Source organism: Anguilla anguilla, chromosome 5 (genome assembly GCF_013347855.1).
Source record: "Anguilla anguilla isolate fAngAng1 chromosome 5, fAngAng1.pri, whole genome shotgun sequence".
Classification (NCBI taxonomy): Eukaryota; Metazoa; Chordata; class Actinopteri; order Anguilliformes; family Anguillidae; genus Anguilla; species Anguilla anguilla.
In genome coordinates, this window is record NC_049205.1 from 3493111 (window position 1) to 3511873 (window position 18763).

At 50.3% G+C, this 18763-nt stretch overlaps 1 protein-coding gene across 7 annotated transcripts in view; it reads right to left on the reverse strand.

The window, feature by feature from the left end:
- Positions 1–18763, reverse strand: part of LOC118227811 (lysine-specific demethylase 4C-like) — a 108453-nt gene that overhangs the window by 83788 nt on the left and 5902 nt on the right. For all 7 annotated transcript variants that reach the window (XM_035418740.1, XM_035418738.1, XM_035418741.1 and 4 more), the window contains exons 6-8: positions 15228–15277; positions 12078–12181; positions 6178–6315 (exon numbers count right to left, since the gene is read on the reverse strand). In XM_035418740.1, the coding sequence (XP_035274631.1) occupies positions 6178–6315; positions 12078–12181; positions 15228–15277 (292 nt within the window). The remainder of the gene's footprint in view (positions 1–6177; positions 6316–12077; positions 12182–15227; positions 15278–18763) is intronic.

Sequence of the window (18763 nt, forward strand, 5' to 3'; positions counted from 1 at the left end):
AAATGAGCTGAAGCAAAATATATATAGATTTTTCTGCCAATTGCGTCATTCAGGGCGATGGCTTCAGTGAGCAGTTGGGGTAGGGGGTGTGGCCTAATCCATAAGAAGCAGATAGCCAAGGCCAGCTGACCCTCGTTCAGAAGTGGGCTGGCTAATGTAGCGCACGTTAGCGCGAATGTAGAGTCGTGATGTGAGCGCACGCCATTTTAACACCCACAGGGTGCAACGTGATGTCACTCAACACGCCCCCTTTCTTCCATCTGTCAAAATATTTATTACATTTTTTTTTTTTGGCTGTTCCCATCGACTGCAAAAAATAAATAAATTCATTAAATAAATACCTTCTCCAGCTTCGTGTCTGAAGTACAGGAACAGGAAAACTGCCATTTGCACTGCTTTTGTCCTGAAAATTGGCGTGGACTCCTTTTTTGCTTTGAGAGCCCTGTCTCACTGCACGACTCACGTGACCTTGTTTAGAATCACCAGTTGAACTCGACTCCAGTTACGCTTATCATTAGGATCGATTCCAGGAATCAACGGCGACGGAATCAGGAATTTGCTCTTTCATTGTCGGTCCTCCATCCATAACGGACGTGAGCTCAGGATGAACGGGCCCTTCTGCAAAGTCCTGCCGGCGTGAGCACCAGCTGGCAGCACGCCTCGGCCTGAAGTTGAAGACGTTGTGATGAAAGATTTTCTCGGCGGTGTAAAGTGAAGAAATGAATTTTCTGCTCCACATATGAAAGCGGCTCATTTTGTCGCTTATTTTAGTTCCGTGCGGCGTCCCCCCCCCCCCCCCCACTCCCCTTCCCTTCCCTTACTGCAGGCTTTTACAGAGATATTTCAGTCCAACATCCCCGTGTGACTCTCATTACTTTATAGGGGTTATGTTCTACTTGGTAGCCATCACCATTTTGATAAACGCAAGCAAAGGCACCGTTTAAATTCAGGCTATTTATTTTCATTTAACAATACCGTTTTTTCAATTGCCTTATGACAAATCAGAGGGGCGGGGCGACATACATCTGTCCCAAAATTAACATCGTCTGTAACGTCGTTGTGCTCGATTACTCGGCCAGAGTGGAGACAAAAACAGACACCAAAAAAGGCAACCATTAGAACAAAGTATAATGGTTAATGCTTAAGCATAAATCTCTTCGCCATAAATCAGTTGGTCAGCGCAAATAAAATCGCTGTCTTCCCCCTCCAAACATTACTGTCTAATACTGGTGATACTCTTCCGGTTTCTCAGCACAATTTCTCCTCATTATTCTCTGAGTTTATCGAATGAAATGTCACATGGATATTGGGCTGTGAATTATTTGACAAAAGCCATTGCAAAAAAAAAAAAAAAAAAAAAGCCATTGCATTTTTTTTTTTTTTTTTTTTTTGGAGAAACATTTTTTTTTATTCACTTAATTGGCTTTTAAATGCATTTTACTTCCTTATTTTATCGCTTGATGTATTGGCCTTTAGTCTCCTATGAAGCACTCTAAGCTGTTGGATTCCTTTTATGAAAAGTGCTCTATAATTACAGTTTATTATTTATTTCTTCAGGACCCAGGAGAAGCCTGGCCGCCCGGAGGACTGATTCTTTCCCTCATAACACCATCGTGCCAATATCAGGGTTCTGGTTCGAGCCGTAAGGAGCCGCTCAGGCCGCGGATCACCCCTGGAGGCGTTTCCGGGGGCCCCACACTCAGAGACAAAGGGTGACGACCCGGTCAAATCTCCGAGAATCAGTCCAGTACAAAACACAAATCTCACAACAAATCTCTCACTGTTGCTCTACCTCGCTTTTCCTTTTCCTTTTCTCTCTCTCTCTCTCTCTCTCTCCCGCTCTCTCGCTCTCTCACTCGCACGCACGCTCTCTCTCACTCTTTTCCTTTTCTCTCTCTCTCATGCTCTCTCGCTCTCTCACTCGCACGCACGCTCTCTCTCACTCTTTTTCTTTCTCTCTTGCTCACTCGCTCTCAAACCCTCTTCCTTTCTCTCTTGCTCTTTCTCTCTTGCTGTCACTCGCTCGCTCTCTCTCACTCTTTTCCTTTCTCTCTTGCTCTCGCTCACTCGCTCTCAAACTCTCTTCCTTTCTCTCTTGCTCTTTCTCTCTCTCTCTCGCTCGCTCGCTCTCTATGATGTGCAGAACAGCATTTCGCCGCTGCAAATGAGAAAGTTTGACTTTAAAAAAAGAAAAAAAAGAAAAGATTTATTCTTTCGTTTTGTTCGGCCGCTTGCTGGCTCCTCGGGGGGCCCTGGGCAGGAAATCATAGCGGCGTTGCTATGAAATCATAACAACGTTGCTAGGAAATCATATTGTTTCAGTGGATTTGCCTCATCAATCTAGGTAGTGAGATTTAGTGTGGGGCAGCGTGCGGGGAAAAGGACCACAAGAGACGTAATGAATCAGGACCATCCACCGCACGGCCTCCTGCACTACAGCCTGCTGCACTACAGCCTCCTGCACTACAGCCTGCTGCACTACAGCCTCCTGCACTACAGCCTCCTGCACTACAGCCTGCTGCACTACAGCCTCCTGCACTACAGCCTGCTGCACTACAGCCTCCTGCACTACAGCCTGCTGCACTACAGCCTCCTGCACTACAGCCTCCTGCACTACAGCCTCCTGCACTACAGCCTCCTGCACTACAGCCTGCTGCACTACAGCCTGCTGCACTACAGCCTCCTGCACTACAGCCTGCTGCACTACAGCCTCCTGCACTACAGCCTCCTGCACTACAGCCTGCTGCACTACAGCCTCCTGCACTACAGCCTCCTGCACTACAGCCGACTGCACTACAGCCTGCTGCACTACAGCCTCCTGCACTACAGCCTCCTGCACTACAGCCTGCTGCACTACAGCCTCCTGCACTACAGCCTCCTGCACTACAGCCTCCTGCACTACAGCCTCCTGCACTACAGCCTCCTGCACTACAGCCTCCTGCACTACAGCCTGCTGCACTACAGCCTCCTGCACTACAGCCTGCTGCACTACAGCCTGCTGCACTACAGCCTCCTGCACTACAGCCTCCTGCACTACAGCCTGCTGCACTACAGCCTCCTGCACTACAGCCTGCTGCACTACAGCCTGCTGCACTACAGCCTCCTGCACTACAGCCTGCTGCACTACAGCCTCCTGCACTACAGCCTCCTGCACTACAGCCTCCTGCACTACAGCCTCCTGCACTACAGCCTCCTGCACTACAGCCTGCTGCACTACAGCCTCCTGCACTACAGCCTGCTGCACTACAGCCTCCTGCACTACAGCCTCCTGCACTACAGCCTGCTGCACTACAGTCTGCTGCACTACAGCCTGCTGCACTACAGCCTGCTGCACTACAGCCTCCTGCACTACAGCCTCCTGCACTACAGCCTGCTGCACTACAGCCTCCTGCACTACAGCCTGCTGCACTACAGCCTCCTGCACTACAGCCTGCTGCACTACAGCCTGCTGCACTACAGCCTCCTGCACTACAGCCTGCTGCACTACAGCCTCCTGCACTACAGCCTGCTGCACTACAGCCTCCTGCACTACAGCCTGCTGCACTACAGCCTGCTGCACTACAGCCTCCTGCACTACAGCCTCCTGCACTACAGCCTCCTGCACTACAGCCTGCTGCACTACAGCCTCCTGCACTACAGCCTGCTGCACTACAGCCTCCTGCACTACAGCCTGCTGCACTACAGCCTGCTGCCCGGAGTCTGCGCTCAAACATTAACCAGCAGAACCTCTACAGCAGGTCTCTCTCCCTACAGCAGGTCTCCCTTACAGCAGGTCTCTCTCCCTACAGCAGGTCTCCCTTACAGCAGGTCTCTCTCCCTACAGCAGGTCTCCCTTACAGCAGGTCTCTCTCCCTACAGCAGGTCTCTCTTACAGCAGGTCTCTCCTACAGCAGGTCTCTCTCCCTACAGCAGGTCTCTCTTACAGCAGGTCTCCCCTACAGCAGGTCTCCCTTACAGCAGGTCTCTCTCCCTACAGCATGTCTCTCTTACAGCAGGTCTCCCCTACAGCAGGTCTCTCCAAGAGCAGGTCTCTCTTACAGCAGGTATCTCCCACTCATTGGCCTCTGAAAGTCAGCTGATACATTGTCACAGATGGGACTCCAGGACTGTCCTCATTTTAATGTCCCCAAACGCAAACTGAAGAGAGGGACGGGGCTGCACCAAAATGGCTAACTCCAGCCTGTAACTGATTATTTATTCCCCTGGAGTGCACCGCATCTATAATGGACTCAAAGAAATTAAAGTCTTGGGTGGATTTCAAGTGTGTTGTTGGGGTGGGGTGTGGGGAGGGATACAGGCATGAATAGACATAAATTTCTTTTGAGTTCATTGGATTGTAAGGAAAGAGTGCGGGGCATTTCTGCTGACACAGTAAAACGGCGTGACAGGGCGGTAGTTAATTTTGCAATCCTCTTCAGATGAGGTGTTCTAAAAGGATCGCCCCCCCCCCCCCCCACTCCCCCCCTTTCCTCATTCTCTGAGAGCGTAGCCGCGGTGTAGTGTCCCCAAAGGAGCACCCCGAGTCCCTGAATGAGGTCATCCGGCATCCAGCACGCCGTTAAAACGGTTTCGGCTAACGAGCCGTGACTCATCGCGTCGGTGACACAAACCGCTGAAGCCTCCGAGCGACGTGCCGTGCGGTAAAGCCGTAGAAACGACGGGGGGACTTCCCGAGCTTCGATGAAAAGCCGCTCCGCAGACCTGACAGAAATGCCATTTTGATGCAGCGCCGTAGAGTTCGCCTCTATTCGCCATGAAAAATATCCACCCAACAAACGGCAAACTGGGCTATCTCTGGAGGAGATCGACAATATTGTCTGGTTTGAACCATTTAAAGCATAAGCGAGTGCGTGATTAGAATGTTCTTAGCTGAACATTCTAATGCTGATGTCACAGTCACTACTGATGACTGAAAGCAGTGGAGTTCTAGAACACTGACTTAGACTTTTGAAAGAAAGAAATAAAAACCCATGATCGGTTAAATGACCTGTGAACCTAGGGAAGGGACTGAGGATTTGCTTAATTCGCTCTTGTGAGCGACGTTCGCACTGGCATTGGCTTCAATTCTTGACATTCCTCTTGAAAACAGTTGCATTTCTAACAAAACAAACTGAACAAGAGAAAGTGATCAGCTGCAGCTGTGGGAATTAGGAGTAGAAAAAAAAGCTACACCAAACAGGAAAGAGTAAAATGCGGCAGATTGCTCCTGCTGTTTCCACGGCAGCCACCACCAGCGTTCCCCGCGGTACAGAAACAGAGACGTGCTTTAAGAGGCTAACCAGGGAAACATCCTGGTACGAGAACATTCTAGCGCTTTCCACCACTTAATCATTTCTCTCATTCAATCTTTGTTCCTCCCACTCTTTTCTCTCAAATGTGTTTCTGCCGGATAGAGATGCATTCGACTGAACCGCAGCCATTTAGACAAAGAACTGGGAAAGATGTGTACGCTGGCTCGAGTATTTATCTTGACTTCAATTAAAATGGCACCTGGCGCACCTGAATAGACGGCAATGAGTCAAGACCACCTGAAGACAAAGGCCACACTTAAGGCTGGGTTTGACGGAAGCCTTGAGGGGACGTTTAAACCAAAGCCAGGCAAAAACCGATTGAATACTCCACTCCCAAGATATTTCTGGCATTGGGGCTGACCCCACTGCTGAGACTGGAAGATCTGCCTCCATCCCCTCACCCCCTCGGGCTAAAGCTTAGTTCCAGACTGCTGAGCCCGCTCCTCCCGCGACAGGGCCTGGTTTAGCATGGGCAAGAATGAGGAGCTAGCGTTGGGCGCTAATGCGGTCGCTAAGGAAAGCAACAGAGCTTTTCGCCAAAACGTACAACCGGAATTCATGAGACTTCCTGAAAATGGCATGACACGTACTCCATGAAAAACAGGCAACAGTGTGACACCGTATGTATCATTAAAAGACTAGCAATAGTGTGATATTACATGCACCAATTGAGAAGCCTGAAACTGTATGTATCGGTAAGGACTTGTAATAGTTCGAGATTACATGTATAAATGGGTAAAGACTGATGTGTGTATCAGTAAAGCATGATATTGACTGTGTATCAGTAAAGACTGACTGTTTATTAGTAAAGCTTGAGTGTGTGTAAATCAGTAAAGCCTGACAGTGTGTATCAGTAAAGCCTGACAGTGCTGTATTCTCCTCTTACCTGAGTGGCCACCTTGCCATAGTTGATCCACCTCAGGCTGGCGAAGTTGGTGGACTCGGCGCAGTTGAAGCCGTGGTTGAAGCCGGCGTGGTAGCCGTAGGGAAAGGTGATCATGAACTCCCCCGCCTCCTGAGTGATCTGTGGTGTAAGGTCAAGGGTCAAATGTCAAAGTGGAGGAAGCGATACAGGGGCCATGCCCAGGCACTGTGAATCAGGGAATAAGTAAATTCGTACTTATATTCTATAAATACTTTAATCTACAACTACAGATGATAAATAAATCAATACAGCACCATGTTTATGCTTATTTCCTAAACACGTGCATAAAATAGTTCATAATCAGTTGTATTTAAGCAGTTAAAACTGCCCAATTCTTTTTTATCAGGTAAATATAGCATGGAAAGACAAATCTGTGGCTTCTTTTGTTGGTTGCCCATGTTCAGACAGATTGCGGTCCACGCTCAGAGCTGATTATGGCAATTCAAACACAGTTCACTTCGACATCAGAAATACAGTGGATTTCTGTATTAAAACACCTATCTGGGTGAAAACGGCTAAAATTCGTCAGATTTCTATTCCAGGGTCTGAAAGGAAATAAATCAGTTCTCAAGCATTGGCGGCCGGTTGAGTTTATCTCGATTCCCGCGCTGTGGATCAGAAGTCCATCACAAAGCCATTACCCACAATCCCACCCCCCCACACACACACACACACACACACATCCAACACTGCCAAGTGGAGAGGCATCGGGGGAGTGTTTTTCGGCACTTGGAATGAGTCAGGCGGGGACCGGACCCACAGGCTTCCGGCACCAGAGTGGACCCCTCTTACCACACCGCCAGCGTGGCCCTCCTGAGAGGACTCCTTCCAATCATCACCGACCCAATCATCTCCTCCCTGTTCCAAGACACTTTCACGGAACAGGACGTTCTGCCCTCAGAGAGAAAAAAATAAAAAACAAAAAAAACGTTTCCTCTGTTTTGAAATTTAGGGTCTGTTTTTCTAAAATGTAAAAAAATGTTTTTTCTTTTTTTTTTTTTTGTTTTGCCAAGCACAAACGTTAAGATTAAAATTCGGAAAATAGCCTGATTTTTGGCGAAGGAAACAAGACTGAAGACTGCCAGCTGGAACCCGCACTTGGCCCTTTGAGATGGGACACTCAGTCTGTACTGCTGCTGGTTCCCATTCCTCCCCTCCAATCAGGACTGGTCTAAACCTGGAACACCAGGTGAGCTAAAGCTCAGGCCAATTAGTGGCATTAATCAATCAATTAACACTCAGGAGGAAAAGAAAAGCAGCAGCACTCTGGTCCTCGATAAGAAGTGACTTTGTAATTGCCTCCATTGATTTCAATTTTTTGTGTCCGCAAGGCATTCTGGGATAGTTGGTGAAGTCAAGGCGGTGCAGCGATCGGAAGGATGGGGAACATGGAGCGATACCCAATCAGATCAAAGATCAGTCGTGTGAACTTCGTCTCCAATTTCAAATTTATGTACATTTAAAACCATTTCCCCAGTTCACATAGTTCTGTTAAGCAGGACTCCTTAATTATTTCTGTGTGAGGTTTTCTAAAATATACGATGGATATGCATCTTATGAACACTATTTTAAAAATGGAACACGCCCACAAGAGGCCGACCGTGGGAGGCGAGGGCGATGTCAGGCAATCACGTTGGAGGATGTGTGTCTTTACCCTAAGGGCCCAGCCTGAATTGACTCGTACAGCTAGCGCTGTGTAAATAGATGGCCAATAAACTGGAAATGGTCATCTTCCAAAAGGATGAGCAACAAGACAATACGTTCAGGGGCGAAGTGAGCAAGACTCTTTTCTCTTCGTTTTAAAATGTGGTAATAGATTAGTCCCTCTCTGCTCCTTTATTAAATTAGTAACTGCCCACCAATCACGTGCGACCTCTCTCCGCTGTCCTACGCAACAACGAAAATCAAGACAAGCTCAAGATTTCACATTTCATAACAAGATCATTTTCCGTTACTACGCAACGATACGGATCAACAGTTCAGGGAAGGGAACAGTTCTCAGGATTTCACATTTCAGTGAGTCTTCCCTCTCAGAGTTTTTTTGTTTCAGTGGACTGGAGTCGCACGTGTATTTATTTTTTTTTTTTATGCGACTTGGGGATTTTTTCTCCCTGCTCGACGGGCGAGATATTCTCGCGTGCTCGCGTGCAACGACTGAAAACAAAACGACGGATGAACAATATGCAGTTTGAACGCTTCATTGGACACCACAGGGAGATTAAAGGCACTTTGCAGAGGCCCTGCACGGACTATAAAACACCGGCAAAGTGAACACGAGCCATAATTACCCAGAAACCACTCAGAATGGCGTAATTCTGCATTTGATGTTTAATGCAGAACACAGAAAAAGCTTTAATGTAAACAGTGCGTTTTCCCTCTGAAGGATCGTTTGAATCCCAGGAGAAATGCACCCGGTGTAAATACAGTAACATACGATGAGGGCAACGTGTAGGTTGTGTGTCAATGGGAAAATAGAAAAAGAATTCTGGACTTTCAGTTCTTCCACACGCATAAACCGACGATAATCTACTGCTTCAAAACCGATGATTAGTCATTGTTTGTTTTGGGAGTGGGTGTTGAGCTATTTTTCCCCTTCTAAACAGACTGCATGCTATTCCAAGAGTAGCAGAATTCTGAAAAGGAACTCTGGACCAGAGTCAGATACACCAAAATGCTTAGGTAATATGCAATTTAAAACAAAAAACATTAAGGGTATAAATCTTCCTGAAATAACTGAATTTGGTATTTATGCATATTCATACAACACTGCCATTTCTAATAACAAGCAATACTGATTTCTAAAAGCCAATGTTCCAGGGCATTTCATTTCACGGTCAAATTAGATATATAAATAACGACGGGGGATTTATGAAGAAATAAAAAGAAATACAAATGCAAAATAATATGACCCCCCTGCCTCCTTCGCTCAAACTGCGCAGGACAAGCCATTATAGCAAGAGCTGAGCAAATGGTCCCCACATCACCAGCAACACAGAGCTGTGCTCTGCCACATCCACAACACAGAGCTGTGCTCTGCCACATCTACAACACAGAGCTGTGCTCTGCCACATCTACAACACAGAGCTGTGCTCTGCCACATCTACAACACAGAGCTGTGCTCTGCCACATCTACAACACAGAGCTGTGCTCTGCCACATCCACAACACAGAGCTGTGCTCTGCCACATCTACAACACAGAGCTGTGCTCTGCCACATCCACAACACAGAGCTGTGCTCTGCCACATCTACAACACAGAGCTGTGCTCTGCCACATCTACAACACAGAGCTGTGCTCTGCCACATCTACAACACAGAGCTGTGCTCTGCCACATCTACAACGACGAGCCGGCCAACAATCCCATTCAGTTTTAATCTCCTCCCTCCAGCCAGCCAAAACCCGCTCCAGATGACGCAAGGTGTAGTTACTGACATTATTCCACCTCTATGTACTTCACATTTCCAGTAATGGTTTCTTTTTTCTTTTTTTTTTTTTTAAATCGGTCAGTGCTCCACCTTGCCATCTTGGCATGCGGAGTAAAAGGCTCAAAATATTATCAGAACAGACCCTTATTGTCATAAAAAAAAAGATTAATCAAGATTTTCCAAAATATTAGATCTCCAACGTTTGTGTTGCATGGCCAGGACACCAACAGTGTTTTTTGACACCAGCAGGGATGGAAAACAAGCACTTGGCTGAATTTCAGGAGTCAGACTACAGTAAACTGCTCATATTTTACAAGCTGAGCTCAACACTCATCATTTAAATCCTTCATTTATCACTCTTCTCCCATCATCGCAAATCCAGGAATAAAATAGTTTATGGAGCGCTGGTGCGAATCCTCGACCCAAGTCTGCTATTTTATGCAATCAAACAGCGGAGAAACTTCTGCTGTATGCAAACACCTTTTCCATCTGATACAGATATTTTAATTATCTCTCAGTTGAGGAGAATATTCTGGAGGTTCTTCAGGGGGAAAAAAAAGATAAGCATTAAGCAGACGCAACTCAATTTCCTTTTAAGGTATCAGTAATGCAGCGCAAGATTTGTCAGGAATGCGGACTGAAAAATGCATTGGTCACAGAGTACAGAACTAACCACAGATTGACATTTTCAGCAAGATCAGTTACAGTTGTCCCTCTGCCATGTATGAATCCTTCACATTTCAGAATTCACATTTTTTAAATGGGGAAATCTATTAGGTACCTGCAGTTACTCAAAGAAAACATAAACCAGGCTAAGTGTTTAAATATAGCGCTTGTAAGACAGTGCGAGCCGAACACGTCTAAATGACACAGTTCCCCCAGGGTTCATTCTAAATAACCTAAGCTATTGACTTTCTTTTTCCCCCCTGAAAAACGTGTGATTAATTCCAGGCTCCCGTTAGCTGTGCATTAGATGATGGATGAGGACAGTGCAGCAGATCAGTGAGAGTCGTTCCAGAGGACGGCCTCGGGATCTTTCCCATTTGAGCCGCGCTCCGGCCGTCCTGCAGAGAGCGTGACTGTGGTCGTGAACACCGCGTAAAGTGGGGGGGGGGGCGAGCGGTTTTGGCGCACGGCCCGAGCTGGGTTGGGGTGGGGGGGGGGGTGTCCCTCTCCGGCTCTGTGCCGATTAACACACAGGGTTCAGCAGCCCCTTGCCCTGTCCCAGAGGCGATTCTGCGGTCCCGTGTCCTGGGACCCCCCCCCCCCAACCCCCCCCCCCCCCCAACCCCCCCCTTACCCACAGCTGTGTGACCGCTGTGCTGATGGGGGGGCGGGCTATGTGACGAAATCCCCCAGGCCACTGGAAGCAGCAAGGGAGTCTGGGGTGGGGGGGGGGGGGGGGGGGACCAGCAGTATGGGGGGCCTCACTCCTTGGGTGGGTATTTGGGTATTCCCCCTTAAACGTTTCTCATGCCATGGATAAACATGCTGGACAAATTGCACAGCATCCCTGAGTGAGTGAGAGATGCTACTTTTTCTGTTATTATTCACTGCTAAGAATAATCATAACGAGTGATGTAATATAATCTTACAGTCCATAGATTATGGTTCATGATGCACAAAACCTAAAAAAAATAAAAAAAGCGTTTGCCTGCTGATAGTTCCAGTCTGTGCGGTCACACTGAGCGAACCCACAACCTACCGCCGCTGGCTGGAGATGCCCGCCGGCAGAACTGGCTCATTCCAGACCTGAGCTCGCGCGATTCTGACTCTGATCAACGGCGTGTGAATCACCGTGACCGAGCGGGGGCCCGGTCTGATCGCGCGAGGGGGTGGGGGGTGGGGGGGGGGCACGTTTAACCGTCAGGCGTTAGGCGACAGACAGGCAGCTGCGTGCGGCAGGTGCGCCCAGGCGGCTCTGTCGCCGTGCCAACCGCTCGGAAAACCGCGCGGGGCGCACCTTCCAGGACGCCGGGGGGCCAAGGCGGGCCGGGCGCCACGGAAACAACAGCGCCGGCCGCGGGGCACCGTGCCGCTTCTCCACACAATGCGCGCCCGCCCCCGCCAAGGCATCTGCGCCCGGCCCGTCCTCAAGACACACAAACAAAGATGGCTGCCAAGGGACGACAGCACCGCGCTCCTCCGGCAAGCCTCTCTCTCCCCCGCCACGCTTCGCTGTTTCCACACAGATATGGCACAGCTAGGAAGCCAGCACTCCCCCCCAGATGAATCAGCTGGCGCTACGGGCCAGGACAGCCTGTGCCCGTCTCTGAATGACAAAGTCAGAGGTCTTATCTTTCAGCGCACCAACACAACACAACACAACACAACACAACCACCTAAATACATAATGTACTCGAACGCAACGGTGAAAATGGAACGGCTGTTCAGTTCTGTTATTCACAGCTATGGAGAAAACGGCCAATGTGACATACCTTGTCGAAGGGGATGCCGTATTTCTTCAGCACGGAAGGTGATATGAGGGTCATCTTATGACGAAGGAAAGCCTCACAGCTCTGAAAGCCGCTGGGGAAGAAGCCTAGAGACAGAGCAGAGGTGGTTGTTGGTCGAGCTCCTCTGGTAGCTACTTGTTGCATTGTCAACATGAGCTGTCATTTGTCATTTCAACAGTCCTTGCCGCAGTGTTTGACTTTATAAAGCAAATTACATCGAGTCAACACTGCAAGCCTTGTGAAATGTTCTACATGAACTCAGGCATACAGGCACACAAACGCACTCACACCCACATACACGCACACACACACACGCATGCACGCACGCACATGCTCACAGGCACACACACACACGCATGCACGCACGCACACGCTCGCAGGAACACACACATGCACGCACGCACACACTCATGCACGCGCGCACACACACACACACACACACGGCGACATCTCTCTCTACCCCTTTGTGCCGGAGTTTATGAAAATGCACTTCAAAGTACTGCTACAGCAGGACCATTTACCTAATCCCTGATAATGTATCACTGAGCTCACATATCAGGCCCCAGCCCCCAGCCCCCAGCCGTCCATTAGCCCAGCCTCTCTCACCCGCAGCACCAGGCTCTATTACACACCGAGTCCGGATGACTTCACGGCCGGCGAGTGGGGCACATCCACAGCTCGCTAATGACCGTTTCTAATCAAGCACCTACGTTTTCGGTTTTTTTATTTTATTCCTGGCCTCTTGTCAAGGGGGGCAGTTAAAAGGGTGATGGCGGGGGGGGAGGGGGGGCTTTAAGCGATCCCTCCTTCAGAATAAAGGGCCCTCAGCACCCTCACAAGACATTAGGGCCCTCCATGTGGATTCACTAGGTTCTGTGTTTGCCCTCCTTGACCCCGCCCTCTTGGGGAGGCAGGGAGGAGGGGGGTTAGCGGAACCGAATTCTCCCCACCGCTTCCAAACGTCCGTTTCTCTCTCACCACATGAGCACTTCAGCAGGGTGACGGTAGTGCGGGGAGGGGGGGGGGGGGGGGGGGGGGGGGGGGGGCACCCGCAACAAGTTATTACGTGCTCAGTTTGACCCGGAGGACTCAATTCTTCTTCTTTTATCTTTTCATCCATCTTTCTTATCTCATCTCTATTTTTATCCGCAGGAGATCGAGGTGAACCGGAGAACGCGTGACGGCAGGGAGAAAGGGACTGATCTGATCTGATCTGCCCGTGCAGTGCGATCTGTGCTCTTCCATAACGCTCACGAAGCAGGCGAACACGTCCACGCGTCACGCGCGCTCTCATATTAAAGGAGGTCAGCACCGCCGACCTGCTAAGAACAGCTAGCGTTGCCCTCGGCAACCTGAAACAGTATAGGTTACATCTGAATTCTAAAAAAAGACGTCTTTTCTCTTCAGCAGACTCAAACACGTTTGTGGAGCCATTAAACTAGACTCACTGTTCATGTGTGAACTCCTAAGACAAAGACCTTCGACTTCAGCTAAAAATCATTTACAAGAGTTTTTTTTTAGTACTCAATGTGGGTTCAGATTTCTTGTTGACAAAAATAAAATAAATAAAAAAATAATGATTATTACTTTTATTTTCCTGAATTCCTAGAGCCACTAGCATTTGGCTTCGCAGCTGAAAATCCTCTCCTGATATCAGCGGTGAAAACATTCTCTGGATTAAAAATTTATGGAGTGAAAAAATGAGTAATGTCTTTCAGGTGTATTAAACATTATGGAATGTTTCCATTCCAGGCGAGCGTCCCCGCTAAAATACGAACGCGTCTGCAGCGTGCGTTTCCATCGCAGCTTCCGCCATTTTGAACCTGAGTCACCTCTCTTGTATCGGCACGTCAGGAGGAGTCTCCGTGCCAGAACCTCTGGCTTGGCAGTTACCTTAGCGGGTCTCCCTGGGGGGCTGTAGCGGGTTTACTGGGAGCGGTTTTAGCAGGGGGCGACTGTAACAGGTCTACCGTGGGGGGAGGGGGTCGACTGGGAGTAGCTGTAGCGGGTCTATTGGGGGGGGTGCATGTAGCGGGTATACTAGGGGCAGATGTAGCGGGTCTACCCGGGGGGCTGCAGCGGGTATACTGGGGGCAGCTGTAGCAGTTTTAGCAGGGGGCAGCTGTCACAGGTCTACCGGCGGTGGCTGCAGTCTCTGAGGGTGGAAGTGAAACTTTTGCTGGTTTTGAGTCGTGCGGTCTGACGCCTTTTCAAACGCAGCGTCTGCCATTTCCTCGGCCGATCACCATGGCGATGGAAAGGAGAAATGAAAGCGGTGGAGCATAAAGAACAGTGGGATAATTACAGAGCCAGGATAAGGGGGCGGGGGGGCGGGAGGGCAGGGGTGGGCAGGGGGGCGGGAGGGCAGGGGTGGGCGCGGGGGCGGTGAGCCGCAGGTCCGTCCTGCACGTGGACTGTTGACGCAAATAGGTGACCTGTTACGTCCCACCTCCTTTATGAAATCCCGTTTAAATTAGCAGTGAACGTTTTATTTCCCCATTTAAAAAGAGATTCATCAAAAGAAATGAAATTAAGAATCATGATTTTATTTACTTGGAAAAAAATTTTAGGAGGGTTTTTTCTGTCCCAGCCATTACACCCACACCACAAGCCGATTGGCTGGCTCTGCGAGGTGATTGGACGCCTGAATTTCACCTGCGTGTGTCCACCAATCAGCAGCTCTGCTCCTCTCTGAGCGCCTCTCATTCCGTCTGCTTCTGAAAAGCGTCTTCAAAGACCTCCAGAGTTGGGCAGACTCATTAATTCAGAGCATCTCTTTCAGGCCCATAAAACGGCGGGCAGCCGAGGCCCTCTGATTTAAACTGTCCCTGTGACCAGTCAGGCTTAGCGTGGCGCCCGCGGCGGCCGCGTTTACATTAGCCCGTACAAGCTGGAAATCATTTCCGGGAGCAGAACCATTTTACGCGCAGAGCGCCTCTGTTCTCCAGCCACTCCGAACGAAAAGGGGCTGAGAGAGAGAGAGAGAGAGAGGGGGAGAGAGAGAGAGAGAGAGAGAGAGAGGAGGAGAGAGAGGGGGGAGGGGAGAGAGAGAGAGAGAGACGCAGCTGGATCTATGGACAGGGGATGGATTCCGTGCCTCGCGATTGGCCGAAGTGCCGAGACCCTCGTTACCTGAGGCCAGACGCTCCAGCCTCTTCCCGTGCTCCGGAGGAACGGCGTACCTGTGGAGGAGAGAGAGAGAGAGAGAAACAGAGAGAGAGAGAGAGTAAAACAAAGGACAGAACCAAATAGAACAAACTCAAACCAAACAGAACAAACTCCAGTGGTTCCTTAAGCTCAAGACAATCATTAGTTTCAAATGACAGGAACAGCAGCCAACACTGCAGCCATCAGGAACCGCACAATGAAATCACAACAACAACGCAGGCATATAGCAGATACTCTTAACTGACAGTTCAGCCTTCCACTGACCAGGCAAACGAGAGAGCGGCTTCTCCTCAAGGCTAATATTAGCCTGACGCTCACAGCCATTACTGAAGGCTCGGCTCGGACAAACAAAACCAGCGCTGAGGGCGGGGTGTCATTTCGGCCGTGAGTCAGGGGACATCTCCGCGCTGCTCCGGCGCTCTCCGTGTTCCCCGAGCCCTCCCCCCCCCCCCCCCCCCCCGTCTCCACACCCTGCCCTCTGCGCGATCAATATCTCCCCGGGCCTCGGTCCATCGCCAGATTAATATCGCCATCCCGGTACGTGGAAACTCCGGCTCTTGTCAAACCCGAGTGGCTGAGCATGCTGCTGTAGTATTACAATCCCCCCTCCAGCACCGACCCCAGCACTGGTGACCTAGAACCATGTCACACAGCAAACCATAGATACACGGCCCAGTGCCCAGGGAGGTAGGTCTACACAAGCGAGGCATTCTGGGATGGCGACAGACTTCTTCTGAGAGATGATGGGCAGCGATCCATTTTAAAGTGTAAAGTACAAACACAAAGGCTTCTGGGGGCCTCCCTAGCTGTACGCTGCACAGAAATCCAGGCGATGGACTGCTCCACCCGCCTCAGGAGTCAACAGCCAGCGGAATCATCCCGTTAACCTGACTGCTAGCTTCCAGGAACCCCGTCCATAGCGCCTGCCGTCTTGTTTTTTAATCTCTGTGGTGGGGAGGGGTTTTTTTTTTTTTCGCACCCCGCGGTGAAAAGGTTAACCGCTCGACCGGTCGACCGGATCCGGAACGACGGAGTTCACACGCGGTCGTATTTCCCAGGCGTTTCAAAAAGGTGTCAGCCGAGGTCAGAATGCTTGGAAAAGGTTTGACCTTTACGGCGTGCCCACACTGCATGGGAAATGGTGCGGCTTTCAGCTCCTAACGGACGGGAAATCTGTGGCCTTTTCCTGTGTTCCACACACTGTGATTTCCAAAAGCCTGCTGGCAAAGCCTTTTTCTCACATGCCATCGACTCGCTGACAAAAAAACAGCGGCAGTAGATTTCTATCTGGGACCAGTGACCAGCTTAACCCAAATGCTGATTAGACCGCACACTAAGCCTTAACATAGCCAAATAGCTTCTTGAAAGGAAAATAAATGAAATTTCAAAAATAAAAAACACAAAATTGACTCCACATCATATAATTTCAGAAAAGTTTTGCGATGCATGCAGTAATGAGTTGGATATCAGCGCAATGACAGAGAACAGAAATAGAGAATCAGCCAGTGAGGAGAAATATTCAGTGCCATGTAGTGCAAGACTGACCTCTAGTGGTCAGTTGGTTTTTTTAAAAATGACAGCAGGAATGAAAGGAGGGTACGGACGTGCGGTAAACAGAAAGATTTGTGCCGTTTCACCAGATCTGCGCTGGGCTTGCAGTAGCTCTAACAGACGAACCGCCGCGCTGTCAGAGAAACAGCCTCAGCGTCTCCGCGCTCCGTGGCCTGGCGGATCGGAACTGAAGGGAGGAACACCGGCCAATCGCGACACGGCGGCCTGTAATCCATCAAAATGGAGGAAGGAACGCGGAGCGGGTGCGAGGGGAAAAAAAACCCGGCCCGCCGAGCGATCGCCGTGAACAGTCTGATGCCGTTAGCCTTTCCCGTCAAATCAAAAAGACCTTTCGGCGAAACTTCCCAGAAGCTGCCTGGAACGTCCGGCTGAGGATCTCTCTCTGCCTATGGTCTGTTACACACATAGCACTGGGTCCCATGCATTTTTACAGCCCCTGTCAATCCAGCCACATATCCAACCCCCCCCCCCCCCGACACACACACACACACCCATCTTTCAGATCGTCGAGCGAGAGACGCACAGCTCGGCTCTCAAACTCCTATCGCGCGGGCGTTCACAGTTTCTCTCTCACGGTCAGGCACCCAGTTTTCTTGTCAGGCGATAAAGCAATGAGAGGGAGAGGTGGATGTCAGGGCTGGGGGGGGCAAGGTAGGGGGGTGCGGGGGGGTACTTCTCTCTGGTCTCCAGAGACGTACAGCCAGGCAAGACGGGACGGGGGTGGCGGGGGGGGGCTGTCACTGGGCTCTAACAAGCAGGGAGACGGCCCAACGGGTGTGGGGGTGGGGGGTGCAGGGGGTTCACTTGCCCCAGGCAAACGGAAGGCACAGCCCCCCCCCCCCCACACACACAAACACACACATACACACACACAAACAAATCCAGCGAAAAACAGCATAGAGCCTGACCTTACAGAGCACTTGGGCATTTCTTGTGGCTTATCGGCGGGAAGAAAAAAGCTTGGAATGAGGAGATTGAAGGAGGAAGTAGCAAGAGGTGGCAGGAGGTGGCAGTAGCCCAGTGGAAGACGAACCAGGAGGTGGCAGGAGGTGACAGGAGGAGGCAGGAAGTGGCAGGAGCCCAGTGCTTTACACTGAGGCCAGCCTGCAGCCAGCGTTCCCGGGGGCCCTGGGGGGACTGCAGCGATCGATACCCTATTAGTACACACACGCTTAGCCAGGATGCCACATTGATTACATGTGATTTTGACTAAACGGGCTCGAGGTTTGACTGGGTCTGCAGTGACTGCGCTCCAAAGAAGCCAGGGAGGAATAATGGGGAGGACGGGGCGGCAGGTGAAGTCTGTGCGGGGAGGCAGAATTAGCATTCATACGGCTAACGTGCTAACGTGCTAAACGAGGATCCTTTCAGAGCGCAGGGCGAGCGCTATCCGCTAACGCCGACGTCCTGCTCGAACGCGGCGATGCGAGATCCCATGCTGCCCCCTGGAGGCGAGAAGGGGAAACGACCAGTGAGAACCGAACGTGAGAAAGAGACAAAGGCCCTCGTGCATGTCTGAGCGGGAGCGCTGGCCTAGGACCAGTTCGGCCCCGGTCTGTGTCCTAACGCTATCCATTACATGCTTAAATGCAAAGCTGATCTAGGATCAGCCTGTCTTTACGTAAGTCCCCGACGCTTTACGAACAGAAGGAAAAAGAAGCTGGTGGGCTTAGAGGGACAAAAAGTGCCTTCAGATATCAGAGATGATCACGTGAGAGAAAGAAAGCTGTGCAGCTCAATCTCACCTCTGATTTTTATAAAAGATGCCTGCAGAGGGGGGGTGGTAGGATGGGGGGGTGGGGAGGGGGGGCTTGATGGGAATAAGGCTTTACACTGTGACAGCCCTGCCTTTGGCAGCTCCAGTCGCAGTGAATCAGAGACCCGTGCAGATAAGTCCACCATTCACCACACCATCATCCCCCCCCCCC